Source organism: Volvox carteri (assembly GCF_000143455.1).
Source record: "Volvox carteri f. nagariensis unplaced genomic scaffold VOLCAscaffold_20, whole genome shotgun sequence".
Taxonomy (NCBI): Eukaryota; Viridiplantae; Chlorophyta; class Chlorophyceae; order Chlamydomonadales; family Volvocaceae; genus Volvox; species Volvox carteri.
The window spans coordinates 35,892-59,375 of NW_003307563.1; the positions used below are offsets into that span (position 1 = coordinate 35,892).

Here is a 23,484-nt window from a genome sequence, read left to right on the forward strand (position 1 = left end):
GCAGCAGCAACAGGGGCAGCAGCAACAGGGGCAGCAGCAACAGGGGCAGCAGCAACAGGGGCAGGTCAGCAGCCGTGCAGAGGAGCTGCCTTTCGCGGTGGCGGCGGCGGCGGCGGCGGAAGGAGGCGTTGTCGCGGCGGCGGCTATTCCCGAGTGTTGGCATGAGGTTTGGGCTACGGCGGCCCGCGACCCCGTTACGGGTGCTGACGTCATCGTCCTGATTCAGAATGACGTCACGGCCAAGGTGATTGCTGAGCGGCACTTGGCGCTGGTGATGGAGACCGAGCACCGCTTGGTGGAGCAGCTCTTCCCTCGTCACATACTGCAGTACATTACGGAGGAGTGGACGGCGGGGCAGACAGCGGTAGCGGGGGCGGCAGCAGCGGGGCCGGCGGCGGCGGCTGGGGGCCCCCCGGGGCGAGGGAGTGCGGTAGGCGGCGGCAGCATGCGCTGGCGACCCGTGGTTCGCGACTGCAACGCCCTGGCCACGTGCCATCCCGAGGTAGGTTGTCAGTTGTTAGTTGGTTCGTTGCCATCAGTTGGCTCGCTCTGGCTTACTGTTGCTACTGCGGCAGTGCCCGTGAGGCGGTATCACACCCTCCGGCAGCAACTATCCCTCCATATGATGAGGGCCTTATTCTTGTGTGGGAGGTGTGGGGGGGCTGTGGGTATGGGGGGGGACCTGGGGGGGGCTGGGGGGTGTGGGGGGCCCCATATCTAAGGACACCTCGGAGAAAGCACGTTGAGTACCCAACGAACTAACCACCGCTCTACCACCCACTTGCCCCTTGTCACCGGTTTGCTGTATTGCTTCTTTGTCTTGATCTTGATCTTCAGGTGACTCTTCTCTTCGCCGACATCAGAGGTAAGGCCAGGAGCCTGAGGGCGATGATGAGCGGGAGGGCGGGTGGGTGGGTGCGCCTCGCGCTTGCAGACCACCAAAACAACCCCGAGCACATGGCACCATTTTGTTGGACTGTTTTCCTCTGCCGCCATGGTCTTCGTCTTGCGCGAGGGGGTGTCGCGCATACTTGATGTACAACATCAGTAACGCCGCCCTTGTCCGTACGAACGTACGGCACTACCCTCCGCAGGCTTCACGCCCATGTGCGAGCAACTTGAGCCCCGGCAGGTGAGGGGGAGGGGGAGGGTGTGTGGGTGTGTTTTAGGTGCGGTGGGATTTACCAGCTGATCGTGGGGTAATGAATGAAAGCTGAGCAGGTGTGAAAGTGGGTAGGCAGGTATATGTGATGATAGCACACAGCTCAAATTTGAGAACCTCTCTTTCCTCTCCTCCCCCCTGCTCCGGGCCCCGCACCACTGCAGGTGATGTCGCTGCTCAACTCCCTGTACTCGCGGTACGACGCCATGCTGGACAAGTACGGCGTGTACAAGGTACCGTACAGTACGGCACGTTGGCAATAGATCTTGAACACTCTTGCGGTCCCCGTACGTGGCCATTGCCGGCGGCCGTTGCATTTCCTTTGTGAATGCCTTCATGCCCCACTCTTCACGCCCCACGCACTCCCACATTCATTCCCCGCCACCTTCAACCTCACCCGTGCGTTTCCCATCCCGTGTTCTGCCTCTTGGGTTTTGGATGTACGGCAGGTTGAGACCATCGGCGACTGCTACTTTGTTGCTGGCGGGCTGATCCACGAGGACGAGGACGGTATGGCGGCGGTGCGGGAGGGGGGCAGCACGGAGGACCCCCTGCACGCGGAGAAGATCTTCATGTTCGCAAAGGTGACTTACGTGACTTTCTTCAGCGCTCGTGCAATGGTGTGTATCTGGTCATACCATCTGAACGTTCTCCTTCCCCTGGTCCTCCCCACTTGCTGCGAGTATGTACATGTGTCCGTCTGTCTGTTTGCATGTCATCTGTATGTGCGTGTCTGTCTCCTCCGCCCCAGGCCATGCTTTCCGCTGCTCGCGAAGTGTTGATGCCCACGACGGGGCTGCCCGTTGAGATCCGCATCGGGCTGCACACGGGGCCCGTGGTGAGCGGCGTGGTGGGCACCCGCATGCCGCGGTTCTGTCTGTTCGGCGACACGGTCAACACCGCCAGCCGCATTGAGAGCACCGGACTGCCCGGGGCCATACACGCCTCCGAGGCGACGTACAACAGGCTGCTGCAGCGGAGCGACCAGTGGGAGCCGACGGGGGGGATAGAGGTGCGAGGGAGGGAAAGGGGGGGAGAGGGGGGGAGAAAAGGGGAAATACACAAGCGCGGGGCACTGCTGGTGAAAGTCCGTCTGCTTGCATGTCTGTCTGTCTGTCTGTATCTGTCTGTGTCTGTCTGTCTGTCTGTCTGTATCTGTCTCTCTGCTTACGTGCTTACCTGGTTACCTAACTATCTGTCTGGTTTGCTGGCTGGCGGGCATACCTCCTCCAAGTCCCTATCCTGCATGCACATGCCGTCGTACATGTATTGTACGGCGCCCGCTTGTGATCCATCCCGGTGGTTGGATGGGGTTTATCGCCTTCACCGCATTTTTTGCCCGCAGGTCAAAGGCAAGGGCCTCATGCAAACTTACCTTTGGCGTCCGGATAAGGATGACCTTATCCCGAACCAGCCAACCAGGCCGGGGGAATCTTTCCGGAGTCCCTTCAGGGTGCCGTACGGCCACCGCAATAGTAGCAGCGGCGGCGGTGACAATGGTGGCGGCGGCGGCGGCGGCGGCTGCTAGCTCCTTCCGCCGCCGCAGGCGGCCCCGCGCTCGGCAGTGCTGGCTTTGCTGCTTCCGCCGCTGTGCCGTCATGCATCGTCTACCACGACGCCGCCCATGTGTGTGTGTGTGTGTGGTTGTTACAGTGGGCTCCAGACTCCCGAAGAGTAGAGCCATCGCCCATGTGGTAGGTCCTATAGCCACACCACATGGGTCCTATGTCCACCTTGGGGGTGCACCGCCGCTGTTTAGGTGGTTGTTGCCGGCGTAGCGTCGGCGTCCTGGTGTGTTTATGTGTTTTATCACCTCGCGCAGATTACCTCGCGCATCATTCGGACACATAGATGCAGATTTATATCTCCGACATATGTATGTGTGTCTGTATGTATATGTGTTACATCGTGGTCGTGGGGGTACGACCCCCCCCCACCCCAAGGTACCTGCAACCCGCCAAAATACGAGCCGAGGGCTCAAGGGCTGTCAGACTCCGACATACGGCGGCGGCCTATGGCGGTTATGTTAGTTGTAAACTATTGGCTCGTAGAAGTTTTTTGCTGCCGCTGCGTAGTAGCTGAGTAGATGCCGCAGCTGGATGCTGAGTCGTTTAGGTTTTTATCCTGTTTTTTGTGTTGTGGTCGTTGCGGGGTGGAGGTAGAGAAAAACACGTGCCGTACGGCAATCGATCGCACGGTCACCGCACTTCACCGTTCACTGTATAAAGTGCAGGTGGGTGTACGGGTGTATGAGTGTACGGCTTTGTCGTCGCTGTGTTGCCCGCAGTTTGGCATCCTGCATTATGTATGTATGTCTATATCTATGTACGTATGTATGTATGCATGTACGTACGTATATATGTATGTACTTATATATCTATGTACGTATACATGTATGTACGTATATATATGCTTTATGTTAAGTATTAATGCAGGCTGCTCTGCGTTTTGGCTTGCTCCCCGCCTTTTGTATGTATGTTTGGTGTCGTTATTTGTTATTTGCGCGTTTTGCTGCTGCTGCTGCTGGCGCTGACGACGACGACATATTACGGCGAACATTACGGCTCTAGTGGCCGGTTTCTGTTGTGTCAAGTGCGTTGGGTTGCTTTAAATGTCCCTATAGAAGTGATGCTAGAAACGTGTAGCGGTGCTAGAAAGGGTGGGTGAATGAAACTGGCAGCAGCAGGCTGGGCCTTGCGAGCATTATTAGGCGGCGGCGATAGCAGCAGTAGCTACTGCGCTACTGCGCACACGCGGGGGGCAGCAGCAGGTGCGCGTACGCGCATGGATTAATCGGGAAAGGGGAATTCGCTCCAAAAAACGCACAATGGAAATAAAATAGTTCCAACAGTTGGCTAGCGGCTATCTACAAGCTTCGGCGAAGGTTGCTTAAATAAGCACCCGGGTCGTCTTCGTCGTCCCTGCCTGCTGTACGAATCCGCAATGTTGTTTTGCTACGCGATCAAGATGGCTCTCCTCAATTTACTAGCTGTGTGTCGCGCCAGCAAAATGCTCTCTATGCTCCATTTGCTCTCTGGATACAGACTGCGTGAAATCTCGAAGTACTGTTGCTCCTGACGCACTGAATGTGTGAATAAACATGATATAAAAGATTATATATTATCACGTAGAAATCATTTTGGCGACATGTATGTTGTTCGTTTCTTGTTTGTGGCTTTGGGTGCTAGGACGGCGGGCTGTTGTTGCTGCTGCTGCTGTGAAAATCTAATCTATATCTGCATGCGTGCTTACCTTAGTTGAAGAGCCGTGTTTTTTAGAGCCCACATGCGCCGTCAGCTGGTATACTGCTGACAAGTTGCCGGACGGACAGCTGAGAGCGAACACCAGGTGCCGCGTCGGCACCCCCAAGGTGCTGCTTTAGAAGTGGTGGATGCACGCACCTCTGCTGTCCGTTTGCGGTTTTGACAGTTATGTCGGTTGTTGTGTCGTTTGCACCACCCATGTGGTGAAGGTGCTAACCAACGAGCTGACCACACCATCCAACGAATTACACAACGAATTACACAACGAAGACTAGTTCATTCATCGCCGGCATTTTTCTTCACGACTTCATGATGCATCATCACATACGCGGTGGTTTTCTTTTACGCTTTACGTCTTAGCGCGCGGGTCAGGAAATAATGATCGGATGCGTGGAATGCTGAGTAATTAATAGATCGCGTAATTGGAAGGGCTGGGCGGCCGCTCAGGCCCGTGTCATCAGTAACAACTTATAAACGAACCTGCTGTTAGTTTTTTGCACCAATCAATGGTTATCATGTTCATACGTATGTATGTACGTTCGTACTCACGACAAATTAAAGAGGTATCGGCACGTATGCCGTTACACATAACCCTAAGATATGCACACGAGTTTTAGTTAGACGTTATGTTTGTTGCGGGCTAGCTTCTTGTGATGGATGAGTTTTACAGAAATAATTATACAAATACTTTATGTGTGCGTGATGCGCCTTTCGTCCTATTTTCGTCCGTTGTTTTGTCTATGGTGAGGGACAACCCTAAGTACCAGTCGCCGATCAGGGGAGACGAGAAGAAGCAGGCGGGGTGGCCAGGGCGGTGGCGACCATAGCAACAGCAAGTACGCACCGGCATGCCTCCGCGCGGGAGAGCGAGTACGGCTTTTTTTTCCGTTTGCTGTTTTTAGCTAGAGCTCCCTCAATATTGTGACGGTGATGATTACTTTGATAAGCTTCTGTCCTATGCTATTTTGATTTGGCCGGGACGTTCGACATGTAGTCATGAGTACGATGTGTGGGACAGGGGGCCATATCTTCACCCGTGGCCGCTATTTGGCGAAACCCTGCCTTCCCCGGTATTTCGGGGCGCCCTCATCTAGTCACCTAGTCAACTTCTCAGTGGATCGCTCAGGTTCCGCACCCACCACCAGCATCCAATGGAATCTGCCGGATCGACGGCGGCCCAACTCCATTCATGGTCGGCTCGCAAGTTAACTTGATCCCAGGTTACCACCGTCCATCAAACAGGGGCACTTTACCTTCCACCACCGGAAGGATTTTTCGACCCTGACAGGTCTCGATCCCGGGATCTCCCGGGGGCTATGGTCCGTGCCTTACTAGTGAAGCCTAACCTAACCTAACGAGTATGTTAAATGGACGAGCGGAGCCTGCCTTGAATGGACGAGCAAGCGAGCAAGCTTTGTCTAGCCCCTGAAGCGTATGCTTCCTTAACTGGAGCAGTAGTTGTAATTCTAACTGTCACTGTCGGTTGTAACAGACGGAAATGCATGCAAAGGGGGCGGGAACGCATGGGACCTGATGCAGGCAGCATATGCTTACGATGGATGTACGACGTAGTACGACGTACGGAAAAGTAGGCGTTGATGTGGGTGTGAGTTTAGGGCCTGTCTGTGACGTGAGATAGAGAGGTCGTGGCGCGCGGGTGTTTTCATCAAGGACGTGAACAGTGGGGAGGTGACCCCTGAGAACGCAGACAGACAGAAAGGGGTTGAGTTAAATATAACTTAAGAGCCTAAATGGCCCCTCCTGCAGGCAATCAGCATTCATCCTGGTTATATACATACAGTGATGACCAGTACATATAGCCAGGGTGAATATGTATTAGTTTTGTGTCAACCCTGCGTGAACCATAGCCTGAACTGGGGGCCAAGATTTTTTGGGCTTTCTATCAGTAGCTGGCTGGTGACTGGCTCCGTACGCGTATATAGTCTATCTAATTCGCCATGAGGATTAGAGCTCAACGTGGTGGTGTTTGTTGAGAATGTGTATTGTATTTTTGTGCGCGTTTATTATGCCGGAGAAAGTAAGGTTGCGTGTGTCAACCGGCAGGGAAGTGAGTAACTTGGGGGGAGGGGGTACAGGACGCGATGCGAATCACGACGATGCTTTTGTGCGTACCAGTGCTTACCAGTTTGAATTGAGTCGGGAGATGGGTCGCGTCGGAAGGTGAGGCTGAGGCTTTGTGGGGTGTGAGAAGTATAAAATGTATTCTGTGATTCCTCTATCAGGCTACTAGACTGCTTCAAGGAAGTGCTTTTAGCTGAAAGCAACGACAGAAGGTGCGTTGTATGTGTACGTGCGTGCTTGCATGGACGCGATTACTGTAATCTAGGTCGGTCTTCCTGACGACTTCACAGCCTTGTATAGAACGGGAAAGGAGGGATGGAAGTAACAATAGGTAGCGAATTGTTGACGTCTGTAAGGCTAAATCTGATGTATCAACGTTTTGTTATCGCACCTTACAAACTCCACGGGCTTGTAGCGGCCCAAACGAGCAGCTTCGGACCAATTCAACGGTTACAGCCGCAACGGTAACTGCTACCAGCTATAATGTAGATATGTACTGGATATTACTGGCCTGGTCTATTGAAGTATTCCATGTGTTTGTCGCTTGAATATGGTATTGCACGTTAGGTTCCCGTTGCCACGTAATAACCTGAGGCTAATGTCGGAAGGTGAATGCTTTAATTTGTCATTTTCACCCGTTGGTCCACGTTTGCCACCACAAAGCATCTAGTCTGCTGGGGCTTTTAGAGGGCCAAGTACATAGCGTGCTCATTACGTTGCTAGATTCCTCAACCTATATCGGAGGTAGAAACCGGACGTTCAACGCAACTGCACAATTATAAAGATGTCTTATGATGAGGTTGAGATTGAGGACATGACGTGGAACGAGAAGCTTCAAGCATACACCTATCCTTGTCCTTGCGGCGACTTGTTCCAAATTACCAAGGTAGGGCATGCTGGTTGATAAGAACTGTGCATTCATATAGCTGTCCTGTCACTTATTGTGGAACCTTCTTCGCCGCCGCCGTAGGAAGAGCTGCGAGCCGGGGAGGAAATCGCCCGCTGTCCTAGCTGCAGCTTGTATATCACAGTAGTTTATGACCCGGTACGCATCTGACACATGAGCGCCTTTACCATATGTTATGTACAACCTCCTTTCACCATGGATTGGCGAAGATGGCCTTGTTCCATCACCTCTTACCTTCTATAGCATAAGCTGCGTGGACGACCCCATAAAGGCTCGAGCAACTGGGTTCTGGCAGGCAGGTTTGACGACAGCTTCGTCGCCCCACAGGGGTGGTGGTGGCGGACATGCGTTCAGCAACAAAATAGAACCTGTCACACAAAACCAGATACACAAAGCAAGCAACGCATAAATGCTCAGGACTCCTCCCTCGCCACGGCTACCTGCACCGCTACCTGATTTGTCTTCCCCTGGCGGCTTCCGGGTTCTATGACTCCTGCATAAACATCCTTAATCATTTCAGCCATTCCCCATTTCCTTTTTGCCCGGACCCCATTCCTTTTTTGCTCCGACCTTGACACTGGTACAGGAGGATTTCCAGGACGGTGACGACGTCTCGCCGCCAGATGCTGCTGCCCCCGAGTGCGATGGCTCAAAGCCCGCAGATCCCGCTGCTGCGCCCACCCCTACCCCAACCCATTCTCCCGCACCACCGGTTGAAGTGCACTGACCTCCTCGCCGCAACACACACATACACACGCACACACGCACAAACGGTACGCAGGAGAAACACCACAAACAGGAGAAGCCTAGGAGAAATACGCGCGTGTATGTGTACCCGTGGTGTTCACCGCTGGCTCAGGTATACACCTACAGCTGTAATGCACGTCTGCCGCCTGAAAAAAATGACTTGCATGTCGTACGTGCTGAGCAGTACGGGAGCTGGCGAACTGGATTAGGAGCCGTAGCCTCCCGTGTGTTGGGAGGTATTGATGGCGGTCGAGTGGAATGACGGGATGGGCGGCTGGGCCGTGGGGGTCTTGGAAGACGTGTGTGTGCGTGTGGCGGTATGCTGCCTGTGTGCTGTTATGTGTGGGAGCGGGGACGGCATCGTGTTGCGCCGGGCTGCTGCAGGTGCAGTTATCTGGCTTTAAAATAGGGATGGCTGCGAAGTGTGTACACATGGGTCTCTTCACCGCAAAAAAAATGAAGGTAAAATAATGTAGTTGTGCTGTTTAAACAGTTTGTGCGTGTGTTTGTTTGTTGAGCTGGGGGGAAATGTATATGACTATGTGCATGATTGCGTGGTAGATTTGCAGTCATGGTGGTAGTGGTTCGAAAGGGCTTCATGGGCCTCTAGGCAAAGTAAGACGGGGGTGGGGAGCCGTGTGTGAGTGACTTCACACGGAGCGCTGCGCCTTGGACTGAAAACCGTAGAGTGAGTAGCAGCAGTAGTAAAAGTAGTAGCAGTAGTGGCTGCAGCAGCAGCAGCAGCTTGGGGTTTGTTGATTGATTTGATTGCTGTAGAAAACGACCGTGTGGTTCATCACTCTTCATCTGGGTCATTTGATTTTTTTGATTCCCGTCTCCTCAAAGAACTGTATCAGTGTATCAAAATGACATCACGGAGAGGCACTACCGCCCTGCGGCTCTGTGTGGCCATAGTACTCACAGAATTTGGCTTTGGCCTCATTGGTCGGCACCACTCGACCACCGGCCGGGGCCCTGAAGGAAGGAGACACCTTCACCACAGTGCTGCCTGAGGAGCCGCGTGAACACTGTGTGATGTAATGCAGCGCTGCTGCTGTTGCTGCTACTGCTGGCGCTTCCGTCGCCGCCGCTGCAGCTTTCCTCTCGTGAGCAGCTCTCCTTGCGCCTGGGGGTGGGGCCCGGCCCGGGGTACTTTGGTGTCTTCATGGTTGAGGTGGGTGGAGGACAAGGGCTTCTTTGTTTATATACAAAAAGACGTTTGGTCTGCTGCCCTATTATGGTGTATTCTGTGTTCGGCTTCCTCTTCCTCTGCATTTCAATGAATCATTGAGATTCGGTTGGTGCTTCTACTTGTTCCCGCGCGAGAGAAGGAGAGAGAGAGAGGGGGGAGAGAGAGAGAGGGGGGGGGAACAGAGAGAGAGCCACTTCCGTATGGTGACCGTTTTAACAGTCTTATGCAAAAGTACAAATGCGCACCTGCACGTGGATGAATGAATGAGGGGATGGAAGAATAGGTGGATGGGTGTCCATATATGTCCAATAGATATTTTTACATCATTAATTTCTTGTCCTTCAAGCAAATCAGAGTTCCTGATTAAGCATCCGCTACGGATACCTGCCCCCTCTCTGCATGTGTGAATGTGCCGCTTGTCTGGTGAAGGACGGAGGTATACCATCCTTGTTGTCCAGTCCCGTCCCGCCCTAATACAAGCCGAACAGCAGTTTATGAATACCAGGCCCCATACCCCAGGGCCCCAGGCCAGCCTGCTGCTAAACTGCTCAGATACCCCCCAAACCATGCATATAAAACGTACAGCGCTAGCCTCACTCCTTTCCTCTCCTCTCCTCACCACGTCCTCAACCGAGCAGTGGCGCTTAAACACTCATCTCACCACGTACTCACATTTCCTTATCTGAAATGAAAATGAAAATATTCGCCATCGAGAGCTCGGCTCGCGTTTCGCGCTAAAGTCAAAAGGAAGTGCATCCGCCCCTCGCAGTGGTGGTGGATGCTTTGGGTTAGATCGAGGATGGATGAATGAGAATGAGGAAGTGGCGGCGCATATAGCTGCTGAGCATGGCGGCAGCAGTGTATGCGGGCACCGGCGCAAGTAATACACATAAAAAACCATTCAGCAAAAAGCTCTCGACGATATCCTCCCTCAACGGCCGTAATATGCAGGACACACTCATCAGCAATAATAACCCTTATTAAACTTAATACGATACGATACGAAACTTCTTTTTTATAGATGGCCGACATACCACTACGGTAGCAGCACCTCCTCCCAAGATCTCCCTCAAGAGACTATCTAATCAGCATGTCGCGTGGCGGGTGGTGGTTCCTGTGGGGCAGTCGTCATGACCGTGCATGGTCGTACATGGTCGTACACATGGTTGCGGCCATGGCTGTGGCCGTGGGCGCCGTTTACTGCCACCTGTCAGGCCATTAGTATTGTATTCTAGGCATAATAGAGGGTGGGGGGGAAAGGGGTAAAAATTGTAATGATATATTCTGGGCATATCACGGGATCTGCATCCGCCGATCGTACTTTTCTGAAGTTGTCAGTCAGTCAGTCGGTCAGTCAAGTCCGTCCATTCGTCGTGCCAATACACTAGTGACCAATAAACACACAGACCATTGCGCACAGAGCAAGGAAAACGGATAATGGTAACGGAGACCGCCAAGGCCAAATAGCCAGTACGGCAAGGATGAGAGTGAAAGAAGCGCTTGCCAGCTCTGCAGCATTTGCGCCTGTCGGGCAGGAACTCACGATCGTATCCTTGCGTCTCTCGCGACCCTCTTTCTTAAGCTAGCAAACTTTTAAAACATAATATCATCGTCAGCAGTAAAAACGCTCTCCCCTCGAGCAAATTTAACATTGTGATAATTCATATGTTCACGTAGCTTAAAACCCGATACATAGGATGATGATAGTTTGCCTGGGGCCCATGAACCAAACAGAATTTGTCCTCCTTCCTTCCCTTCATCTGTTGGCTAGAGAACACAAAGAAACACCTGATGATGCTTGGTTCTCATGAACAGGGAGGCGCCGTATAACGCCCCGTTACTCGTGCAGTACGGCACGATTGGGACCCCCCCCACCAGAGACCCCAACGGAGCCAAAATCGCACATAAAAATATCGCATCTCTCCGAACTTGTCTACCATCGCAAGCTACCGACATGACTGCAAAAAAGCACTTCATTTCGTGCGGCGGCCAACACGGCGACCATTAAACGCGTTTCAAGGGCCAAATGTAAACGCATATTTATATTATATATGTACGCGCACTTACTTATATGAAAAGCATCAGCAGGACAGGTGATGTGGTGGTTGGCATGAAAATGCGTAAAACAATGCGACAGGGATTAATTCGCACATCCCCGATCATCCAGCACCATCACAGCATTGAGAATCGCATCAAATCGCATCACAGCGCTGAGCACCACCCAGCGAGCATAACGTGTTGTGTAATGACAAACGTCGAAAACTCTAACAGCAGCTAGCAGCACACAGCGCGCGGCAGTACATATACATTACATAATCCCCTACAGCGAATTTTGCGCATCGCGCTGTCGAGGGGCGGCACAGCACAGCATGCCCCCATCCACCTTTGACTATTCCGTCACATCATCGTACCGTCGTACCGCAGCAATGAACAGCAGCCAATACCTCATCACACCACACCACACCGCAGTAGTATGGCATCATTCCGTCGCGCATCATGTGTCGCAATATGCAATATCCCACAGCGCGACATTGTGGCGACAGCCAAGAAAGGATGAGTCCCAAGGCGTCGTCGTTCTCATATAATGTCCATCGCGTCCTACGTCTCAGCAAATGATAATACATCAGGCTTCATCAAATATTCTATAATAATGATAATAATAATATATATGACAGTAATCACATCGCATCGCATCACTCGCGGCGCACACCCGCCCTTGTTACAAGGGCGGTCACCAGAACAGTTCTGATTCCAGAAAGATCCAAAAAGGGATTTACACGCTGGCAAGTGCGTGTGTAATTCCCGAATACGCATAATAATAATACCATCCTTGCCGTACCGTAGAAAACCCCATTTCCCCCGCAGGGAGGTTTCGGGGCGCTGTCATTTGTTAGTGTAGTCGGCTCCCGCTCTTCCAAACCCCTAGATGTGCGACTGTGCGCTATTGACACTCTTGATAGTTCGAGAAAACGCATGCACGGGGAAATAAGCCTGCAACGACCGCACCGTTCCTCTGCTTCGAATCCCTCCGCAGAGTCGCCGTCATCCCACATAACACCCGTTCAGACATGCACGCCCCTGCACCCGCATGCACGGCCCAGGGTAGGTGTACGTGTGGCATTGGTGTATGTATTTATGTATGTATGAGGATAGGGAGGTCATGTCTTCACCCTACGGTCGCTACCCGGCGAAACCCTGCTTTCCCCCGTATTTCGGAGCACCCTCATCTAGTCACCCTAACCGATTTCTCCAAAGTAAGTGGGTCACTCAGGTTCCGCACCCACCACCGGCAACCAACGGAGACTGCCGGATTATTCGACGGCGGCTAAACTCCAATCCTGATCATCTCGGAGATCTACTTTATTTCCCAGGTCACCTCCGTGCATGGACTAGGGAGGCACTCTCATCTTCCACACAATCGGAAAAAATTTCGGTTGAGACAGGTCTCGATCCCGGAACCTCCGTGGGCATCGGTATCTGCCGAGGCCCCAGACAAGCCTAGCTCCAACACTTCACGTGCCGCGCCCAGGTCCAGCGCCTTCCCACAACCATTCCCTCCGTTCCTCAGCGCGATAAACCATCACATAAAGCGTCAAGGCATACAGCGCCCCCGCATTCCGATGTCCTATTGACAAAGTCGTTCTAAGGTCGTGTATATATAGGCAGAGCTTCAAGCATAGCAACGTTTCCATTAATACGGCCAGCAGCGCTGTACAGCTACAAAAAACATCGCCGTGCGCCGTGCGCATGAAGAAATGTGTGCAAGGTTTGGTGGTGGTGGAGGAAATATAAACCGCCGCCGCCGTTTCGTACACGTACGACAACCCTGACACTTTTTGCGTCCCTCTCCTACTACTTTCTACATCTTCCGTTGGATGCAAATGAGGCTAAAGAGAAATCTTTGTCAGATTCCTTTCGCGCATTTAAGACGCCTTCCCGAGCGAAATGCTTAACGCAGCATCGCTGCGGTTGTAGCAACAACTGCAAAACCGACGAGTCACATAATTTTACGATGACTGCTGTCGCAGTCGCGTATCCTTCGCTTTGTCGTCGCCAAAACGACAAAACGAAGTCCTCTTTGCAATGCCGCACCGCCAAAAGCACTTTTCACTTATTTTCAAAACTAGTCAGAACCAGTATAAACAAATAATAATGTGACGCTACCTTTTGCCCTGCTTGCTCTCTCGCTCGCTCGCTCGCCCTCCATAAAATGGTCTCCACGAAAACTGTGGGGAATTCGAAGTGGTCCGCGACCGTCCTAGCCAAGGTCCAAACGCAAGATATGCGGCATATAGGATTCCGAAGGAGCCCCGAGAAAGTATAATATCATATATATCATATATAAATTATTATAAACCGCGCGATATCACACAAAAGTGGAGCATGCCGGCGAAAGGCGCACAACTTCTGCGAATAGGCAGATCAGAATGCGGATCCTCTCTTTTGACATCCTTAACCCCCTCCCCCCGCGCCAAAAATTTTAAACAGCTTCAACTGCCAATCTTTTCAGATCAAATCTCATTTATGATGAACTATCTTAGAGCAGTTATATGCGCCAAAGCAAAACCCAACTGAAGCAGCTTCCGAACATCGCAACAAGCTGCATGGTAATGGCTTAGTTTTGTTTCTGTGCCAAAGGCACAAATACAAATTCAAAACTGATTTGGCGGGATGCCGCCCACGGGAACACGTGTGACAGGTGTGGTCGCCCTTCCCACCCTTCCCTGCCGCAGCAGCGACAGCCCCGGGGATCTCTCCCTTCGTCCTCACACATGCGCACAATAGGCTTGTAATGCAATTATTATCAAGTGAAGCATTCACATGGTAGAATCTTCTCCCTCGTATCATATTATAATCGCCGCCGCATCATCATCATCGTCATCATCATGCCGCACCAGCGTACACTATTCCACCCCGCACAAGATTTGAACATAGCATGCATACATGCATGCACACGTGTTAATGATCCCCAGGTGTGCGGCACACACACACACACACACACACACACACACACACACACACACACACACACACACACACACACACACGCGCGCGCGCGCGCGCGCGCGTGCTCTATCCGTTCCGATGCGCCGCGACCAATCTGCCTGCAGTATTGGCTCTGAGTCCTTCAAAGCAGAGCTGCCCCACGCCCCCCGGGAAAGGGGGCAGTGCCCCTATCGTTAGCTAGGGCACCTCCGTCCTTGAGGGGGCAGCTGCCCCACACACCCAACTACACTGCCGTCCGGCGTCCTGAGCCAGGTCCAGGCCACAACAGCCCCTCCCCCCACACACAGGGGACCTTCCACCTCCTTGCGCCCCATCTTCTTTTTCACCCTAAGATTCCAAAAACCTGGACAGGGAAGCCGTCGGTGCGGCGGCTGCGGCTGAGGCGACCAGATCCGACGGCGCTGTCGCAGGGCCGCCCTTGCCTCCACAGTGGCTTTCCGTCGCACCACCCAGGGTCAACCTCGAACTCAGCGCAACCCGTAATCCCGTAAGGCCCAAATGGTACAGGGAGGAGGTCTCATGGTTCGCATGGTTCGTGACGCTGGCAGCCGTTGCGATGGGAGAGGCGCCTGCTGCCGTACTACTGCCGTACGGCTTACCGAGTGCCGTCGACGGAGGACCTGGAGTGCAGGGCCGCCATAGGTAGGTTTGCATGAGGCCCTTGCCTTTCACCTGTACGGCGGTACGACAAAGATGCAGTCCAAGTTATGGCACATCTTTCAGTTCCAAGTTGGCAGAAAGCACGAAAGGAAAGGCGGAGAGCGGAGGAGGCACGCTCACACAGGCACACAGGGAGAGAGGATTGGGGAGGAAGAACGCCGTGAGTACCTGTGCATTGTGCCAAGCCAACAAACCAGACAGACAGACAGATACAGACAGATACAGACAGACAGACAGACAGATACAGACAGACAGACAGACAGACAGACAGATACAGACAGACAGACAGACAGACAGATACAGACAGACAGACAGACACAGACAGATACAGACAGACAGACAGACACAGACAGATACAGACAGACAGAGAGACAGACAGACATGCAAGCAGACGGACTTTCACCATCAGTGCCCCGCGCTTGTGTATTTCCCCTCTTACCCCCCTCTTACCCCCCCTTTCCCTCCCTCGCACCTCTATCCCCCCCGTCGGCTCCCACTGGTCGCTCCGCTGCAGCAGCCTGTTGTAGGTAGCCTCGGAGGCGTGTATGGCCCCCGGCAGTCCGGTGCTCTCCATGCGGCTGGCGGTGTTGACCGTGTCCCCGAACAGACAGAACCGCGGCATGCGGGTGCCCACCACGCCGCTCACCACGGGCCCCGTGTGCAGCCCGATGCGGATCTCAACGGGCAGCCCCGTCGTGGGCATCAACACTTCGCGAGCAGCAGAAAGCATGGCCTGGGGCGGAGGAGACAGACACGCACATACAGATGACATACAAACAGACAGACGGACACATGTACATACTCGCAGCAAGTGGGGAGGACCAGGGGAAGGAGAACGTTCAGATGGTATGACCAGATACACACCATTGCACGAGCGCTGAAGAAAGTCACGTAAATCACCTTTGCGAACATGAAGATCTTCTCCGCGTGCAGGGGGTCCTCCGTGCTGCCCCCCTCCCGCACCGCCGCCATACCGTCCTCGTCCTCGTGGATCAGCCCGCCAGCAACAAAGTAGCAGTCGCCGATGGTCTCAACCTGCCGTACATCCAAAACCCAAGAGGCAGAACACGGGATGGGAAACGCACGGGTGAGGTTGAAGGTGGCGGGGAATGAATGTGGGAGTGCGTGGGGCGTGAAGAGTGGGGCATGAAGGCATTCACAAAGGAAATGCAACGGCCGCCGGCAATGGCCACGTACGGGGACCGCAAGAGTGTTCAAGATCTATTGCCAACGTGCCGTACTGTACGGTACCTTGTACACGCCGTACTTGTCCAGCATGGCGTCGTATCGCGAGTACAGGGAGTTGAGCAGCGACATCACCTGCAGTGGTGCGGGGCCGGTGGGGGGGAGGAGAGGAAAGAGAGGTTCTCAAATTTGAGCTGTGTGCTATCATCACATATACCTGCCTACACACTTTCCCACCTGCTCAGCGTTAAATCATTACCCCACGATCGGCTGGAAAACCCCACCGCACTTAAAACACACCCACACCCTCCCCCTCACCTGCCGGGGCTCAAGTTGCTCGCACATGGGCGTGAAGCCTGCGGAGGGTAGTGCCGTACGTTCGTACGGACAAGGGCGGCGTTAATGATGCTGGTAATGCTGTTGTACAAGTATGCGCAACACTAAGCTCATGGCGACAGTGGGGACAGCAGTCCACCTCAAAATGGTAATGGCCATGTGGTCGGGGCCACCCGCCCTCCCACCCTCCCGCTCATCATCGCCCTCAGGCTCCTGGCCTTACCTCTGATGTCGGCGAAGAGAAGAGTCACCTGAAGATCAAGATCAAGACAAAGAAGCAATACAGCAAACCGGTGACAAGGGGCAAGTGGGTGGTAGAGCGGTGGTTAGTTCGTTGGGTACTCAGCGTGCTTTCTCCGGGGTGTCCTTGGATATGGGGCCCCCCACACCCCCCAGCCCCCCCCCAGCTCCCCCCACAGGCCCCCCACACAAGAATAAGGCCCTCATCATATGGAGGGATAGCTGCTGCCGGAGGGAGTGATACCACCTCACGCAGAGTGGGGGCTTTGATGACAACGAACCAACTAACAACTGACAACCTACCTCGGGATGGCACGTGGCCAGGGCGTTGCAGTCGCGAAACACGGGTCGCCAGCGCATGCTGTCGCCACCGCCTACCGCACCCGCCCCTCCTCCCCCAGCCCCCGCCGCTGGTCCCGCTGCCGCCGCCCCCGCTGCCGATGTCTGCCCCGCCGTACACTCCTCCGTAATGTACTGCAGTATGTGACGAGGGAAGAGCTGCTCCACCAAGCGGTGCTCGGTCTCCATCACCAGCGCCAAGTGCCGCTCCGCAATCACCTTGGTCGTGACGTCATTCTGAATCAGGACGATGACGTCAGCACCCGTAACGGGGTCGCGGGCCGCCGTAGCCCAAACCTCATGCCAACACTCGGGAATAGCCGCCGCCGCGACAACGCCTCCTTCCGCCGCCGCCGCCGCCGCCACCGCCGGCGGCGGCGCCACCACACATGCCTGCCTACCTACCTCCTCCCCTTCCTCCGCCTCCAGTAACATAGAATCGATATCATCGGCGCCTGTGGCAGCTACCGCTCCTGCAGCTTCTGGCCGCTCCGCCACCCCGACTGCCGACTTACATAAGCCAAAGCAGCCAATCGCGCTGGCCGCCGCCGCCGCCGCTACTTCATCGCCAACTTGCTCCGTGACGAGAGCCGGAGAGCAAGGCACCGTATTGTGGCAGCTGCACGGAAGCAGCTCGGAGGTTGCCGTACGTGCCGTCGACCTGGTCTGACAACAGGTGGTGTTCCGGCGCGCAAGTGCCCGAGTTTCTCCCCCGCCTCGAGCTCCAGATGCCGTTCCCTCCCCAAGGCTCCCCACTCCGGGCGGTGGAGATGTTGGTGATGTTGGGATTCTTTTCCAAGCGAATGGCGAACCGAAGACCGACGGGAACTTAGTCGTGGTCGCGTCGGAGTTGCAACGACCATCGCTATCGCCAGCGCCTCCGCCGGCATCGCCAGCCGTCGCTGCCGTCCTTGTACGCTGGCTGCCGTCCTTGTACGTGACGGCAGTGGTAGCGGCGGTAGCGGCCGCGGCGGCGGCCGGTCCGGCAAGCTCTAGCTGACCAAGGCTCATTGTCATCGAGTTGTCCGCGGCGAACGGCGACGCGGGGAAACGGCGCAGCAGGTGCTGCCGCTGCGGCTGCTGTTGCTGCAGCGGCTGCGGTATCGACCGACGCAGCGGCGGCGGCGGCGGCGGCTGTAGCGGTGGATTTGGCGAATCCACGACGGAGAGCGGGTTCGTGCTCAAGGACATGGCAAAGGCGAGCGCCCTTGATGACGACACAGCCCCTCGCGACGCTGCCGTACAACCAGGAGCGCGCGTGCTTACGGATTGAGCCCTCGCAATGTCTGACGACGCGTGAGGTAGAAAGAGCCGGCAAGACGCCGTCCTGCGCGGCGGCATCCGCCGGGCGCCTCCAGCAGCGCCAGCGCCGCCGGCAGCCTCTCCCCGAAGAGCCATGCTCGTACGACTGCACCGCTCATCATGCGCCGTCGTACTCGCAACGTCTTTGACGTTCCTAACGCTGTTGGTGATGGTGAGGAGATCTGGGGTGTCTCGCTTCCATGAAGGGGCTGGGATAATGGGCGCGGGGAGGGCGGCGGCGGCGGCGGCAGCAGCGGCGGCGGCGGCTGGGGCGGCGGCGTGGAAGCTACTGACCGGCGCCAGCGTAGCGAAGGTGGAGGTGGCTGCGCGCGCAAAAGAAAGAGCGGGAGAGGGACGTTTCGGGGCGCCGGGGGGGTTGGGAAGGGGCCCGTCGGGGGGCCAGGGCGATCTACATGAAGCTTCATGGGGGGGTCAGGGGTTGCTGGGAGGGGGGGGGTGTTTGGCAGGAGGTTCATGGCTGCAGCGATACCGCACCGCCCACACGCGCTCTTACCTAAGGGATCCAAACTGGCCACGAAGGTGCTCCCGCAGGCGCTCACCACTGGCGCCGCCTCAAACGCGTCCTCGCTAAACATCAAAACACCGCCGACGCCGACGCCGCCGACGCCGCCGCTGCGGGAGATTCCGGCAGCAGCGGCAGCGGCAAGCAAAGTGTTCGTACGTGGCGGCACCGACGCCGCTGATCCCAGCGTCCGAATGACCCTTGGGTTACCCTCCCTGGAGGTCGCGAGGGAGGACGACGGCCGTCTTGACGAAGAGGTGTCGCCTGGCCATCTACCAAACGGGGAGTTAAGGTGGAGGGTTTGGGGGATGCTTGGGCTTGGGCTGTTGGTTCGGCGCCAGAGTGCGTCAATGACGCCATCTCTGCCGCCGCCGCCGCCGCCACCGCCTGCCGTACAACGGTTGCACAGGCCGTCGTGGGGGGCTCCGTTGGGCGTAACCGACCTAATGGGGTACGGCGGATCGGCGGGATCTACGGAATCCGCCGCCAGCGCTGACGCCGCCGCTGCCGATAGACGCACCGACGACGGCTGCAGCAGCGCAGTCTGGAAATAGCTAGAGTTACCTCCAGCGCTGCACTTGTCAATTGACGGCGATGCAATTGAACTGGCGGTGTAGGACATCTTGTTGGCAACGGACGAGTCTGATCCGACGCAAAGCACCTCCTCCTTGTGCGCTTGAATTTGATGGTGAAATTCCTGGTGATGGTTGTCATGGCGATGGTGGTTATGGTGACGTTGGTGTTTTTGCCGTACTGCGGACGTCGTCGGTGAGGTCGTAAGGTTGTCCTCCAGCGGTCTTTTGTCTTCCTCCTCCGCCACGTCCTGCCGTACATCTCGCTGCGGCTGTAGCAAGCGACCCATACGCGCACTTGGGGGCTGTAGCATATAGCCGTCGTTAACCGTCGTTCCCTCACGAACAGCAACCGGTTGTGGTGGTGGTGGTGGTGCTGCTGCTGCTCCTGGCAATGGTGCTGGTGGTGGTGCTGGTGGTGTAGCTATTGCAGTTGCTTCTGCTGGTAACAGGCCGCGCGCCGATGTAGACTGTACAGGTGGGGGAGGTACCCGCAGCACCGCTGCGAGGGAAGCGAGAAGGGAGAGAAGTGGGAAGAGAAGAGAAGAGGGGAGAAAGACGGGGGATGTTTCTCGTGGTCTAGTTTGGGTCTGCAATACAGATGCCAGGAGCCTGAAAGTTTTGGAAACCAAATTCATCCCACATCCCACATGCCACATGCTCAAGATGTGGCATGAGCAAGCTTAAGCAAGCTTCTTCTTTGGTTGCTCTGACTTGGAGAAGCAATGTAAGGTCCGGTCTGATGACACTACTACACTTTTAGCAGATTAAGATCTTGAGATTAATCTTGGCTGGATTCCTGGCGTTCATGGTGAGGTTGTTGAGGTTGTTAATGCGGTATATAAAGGAGATATAGTTGATGGACTAGGTTGCGCACTAAGTATGCTGAATTGGTGGCAATCTCGATCTGTCTCTACGGATGTCTGGTAAGTGGCATGACCCAAACCGCCTTCGACTTCTAGTCAGTACGGTTGAATTAACTTCCAATGCAAACAGTCCAGGGGCCCCGGGATTATAATTAGGGTTTCAATAACTTTTACCTTGTAATTTGTAAGGCAGTCGGGTTGCCTGTGTCAGGAATCAAGCACAGAACTAGCTAAGGATGAGCGCGCGAGCGCACCATTTTTTACTGTACTGTAATGGCGCTTGCCTTGTCCTCATGTGTAATTGTGCTTTGGCGGGTAGTGGGGCGAGGCCTTCGCGGAGCGGCTTCGGGAGGCAACACTCGAACGCTCACCTTTCCATACTTGGCCGTTCCGTATATCTTCCGCCATGTGAGCGCGCTTTGCTGGGTCAAGTGAAAATAATATCGAAAGTACGTTGATCTTAATCTCCGAGGCAGCGATGTCAAGGCCGCGATAATAGGACCGGCTGTGGGCATTCTGATGCAAAACCCAGCCTTCAGGGGTGACGACCGCGATAATCCTCGGCGAGCTTGCAACGACCATTGCGTCGCGTTGAAGTGCATCCTCGACCTAGAAGTTTGATTCAAGAAACCGTGTTGGTGCTGCAATAGGCTTAACAGTATCGATTCCCCCAAGCGACTACTGCTTCACCGCACGACATATGGAAGCGCATTAAATCAGAACTTATAATTGTATATAAAAAGGGCATCAATTCGAGGCCGGCGAGCGGCGCGGTTGCTGGTGCCTTACCGACGAGGACTTCACAGATTGCGTTGTATCTCCGCTATAATCATCACGAGGTTCTATCACCGGAAAGCTCCGTGAAGGGTCGTAGCACGGTACGCCTTCCACTGAATCGTCAAGGCGCAGCCCCGTCGGGTCTTTACGGCATTCTTTCTCTCCAAGACGCGCTGCTTCCTGAGGGCTAACATTGGGTTCTTGTTCATCTTGGCCAGTTGAAAAGCACGCGCGAAAAGCTGCGATAAATTGCATTTTCGTTGCTTCCAGGGCAAGGACCATGCGCGCTAATTGCGCTACGACTGCACTTCAAAGTCCAGTGGCCCTATAAACCAATCAATAATAATACTATTATTATACATATTTGCTCCTTGTTCAAAGGAAATTGAAACCGGGTTTAACAAACCACTAGAGGTACCGAGGCTTCTTGCAAGGCAGCTTTCCTCGCTAAGGCTGCTACACGCTTGTACCCAATGGAAATTAAAAACAATTGGTAGCAATGTTTCATGAAAACGTCTCCTCCCGACCGTTACGGATAGCCAATTCTGGGTACGGCAGGACGTGAGCGTCACGGCACCCGTCCCTATTCGCCATTCCGTTCAGTTGTCATCACCGTTTTTGGGGTGGCCTTTATTCGCATGGCCAATTCTCCTGCAAAAACCACCAGTCAAACAAAGCAACGGCTGCTTACTCTCGACTGACGGTTGTTGAAATCCTGTACAAATTATGAACAGAACATTGTCGAACGATGTCACGTAGACGTCCAAATCCATTTGCGTCCATGGCCAGACCCATTTTTACGGATATCCCAACCCAAGAACGCATGCAGCGGTGTTGTGGTAGCACATCAAGTAAAAACCCTAAGCCAAATCGAACGATGCGTATCCGCTCGTCGGATGCTGGGCCGCGGGGGTTCCCATGTCTAAGTCTGCCCCACAGCTGGTCGCAGCCACCAAGGGACCTCACAACAACAACACAGACAGCACCACCCGTCACCTCAGCCCGTCTGCCCACCGTGTGCGTGTGCCGATCATGTACACACCTGCACATGGGTCAAAGTCCGGGCGTGCTCGCTTCCGTATATGTCTCGTACCCGCAAAAACGCCCACAAAACCGAAGTGCCGTTGACAATCCGAATCTAACTAAAACAAAGTGCATGATGTGAAAAGCACATGAAAATGTAATGGTAAACGTAGCTGCTATAAGAAAGGTCTTCGGTCTCATATGATTGCCGGACCTGGCCGATCGCTATTCAGCCCGGAATTCGCATCCGCTGGACTTCCCAAGCTGCAATCAATAGCGCTGTGATACTGTGAGTTTATACAATAAACAATAAACTTATACGTAATTTGTATTACAAAATTGTCCTTAGATGAAGCAATAAATGCTTGGAAAATTCGCCGCCGGGAAGTTGAGTCGGCCCAAGATTGACAGGGGTTGGCCGGTGTATCCAATCTGTGCTTTAACTTGAAGAATTTTCGTAGTTCACATTGGGCAAGGTCATGAAGGAAATCGGAAGGTATGTACTGGCGCAACGACCCGCACGCAGCGTCAAGTTGGGCGCTCTTGATGGCGCTGACGCTGACATCGTTGGAGGACATATGCATGGACATGAAACAAGGGAAAATTACAAAAGTTTGGGCGATTGTGCCGGACTCAATGGACGAAGATACAGAAACTGAGAGCCTTTCATATCCGTACGGCGTCATGTGAAGGTAACTCCAAAGACCCAGACACAGCAAAATTCCTAAGTTAAGATTCATGGCGCCATATCAATCGGTGCTGTACAATTGCGAAATTACTATGTTGCGGGAAGATAGGCCATATGGTATAGCTGACGTGAGAGGGCAGCAGGCGTGTCAACCAGATATGAACCAAGTTTGACGTATGAACTGATGGAATTTTTCGTGCAATTACTCCAACCATACCGCAGCATCAGGGCACGCCTTTCTCCACGACTCGGTTGCAGACTTTCGGACTTTTGCTTCTAATTTCATTGTTGTCCTACCTTGTCGGCTTTATGCTGTGCTATAACGCTACAGGAAGCACTTTGTCCCATCATCCTTCACAGATGCGCTCGCGCAGCACAGCAGCTGTGGCGCAGCAATAATCGTTCTTTCTATCTAAACAGGATGCATAGCAAGAAATCCCAAAATTCCTATCGATATAGATCGAATTCATAACGATAAAATTTTCCAAACTTCATATTTGAATATTGAAGCTATACGGCAAAAGTAGTCGCCTACTCTCAAAGCCCGCCGCGGTCAGCAGCAGCAAAGGCCAAAGTTTTAAAAAGGCGGCACTGCCTTTTTGCACAAACTGAA

General features: G+C 54.2%; 3 protein-coding genes across 3 annotated transcripts; 2 read left to right on the forward strand and 1 right to left on the reverse strand.

The window, feature by feature from the left end:
- Positions 1 to 1,323: 1,323 nt before the first annotated feature.
- On the forward strand, positions 1,324 to 2,120 carry cyc24 (guanylyl and adenylyl cyclase family member; the record flags this gene model as incomplete). The annotated part of the gene is made up of 3 exons (XM_002950655.1): positions 1,324 to 1,395; positions 1,612 to 1,683; positions 1,914 to 2,120. Coding segments are annotated over 3 exons (351 nt in total), but the record flags the coding sequence as incomplete, so codon positions are not given.
- Positions 2,121 to 7,291: 5,171 nt separating this feature from the next.
- VOLCADRAFT_104829 (uncharacterized protein) lies at positions 7,292 to 10,669 on the forward strand (the record flags this gene model as incomplete). The annotated part of the gene is made up of 4 exons (XM_002950656.1): positions 7,292 to 7,393; positions 7,478 to 7,552; positions 9,258 to 9,335; positions 9,992 to 10,669. 4 exons carry the CDS (start codon positions 7,292 to 7,294, stop codon positions 10,037 to 10,039), a joined length of 303 nt encoding a protein of 100 aa, XP_002950702.1. The 3' UTR covers positions 10,040 to 10,669.
- A 4,877-nt stretch (positions 10,670 to 15,546) lies between these two features.
- On the reverse strand, positions 15,547 to 16,343 carry cyc25 (guanylyl and adenylyl cyclase family member; the record flags this gene model as incomplete). Its single annotated transcript, XM_002950767.1, has 3 exons — positions 15,547 to 15,753; positions 15,984 to 16,055; positions 16,272 to 16,343. Coding segments are annotated over 3 exons (351 nt in total), but the record flags the coding sequence as incomplete, so codon positions are not given.
- Positions 16,344 to 23,484: the final 7,141 nt, after the last annotated feature.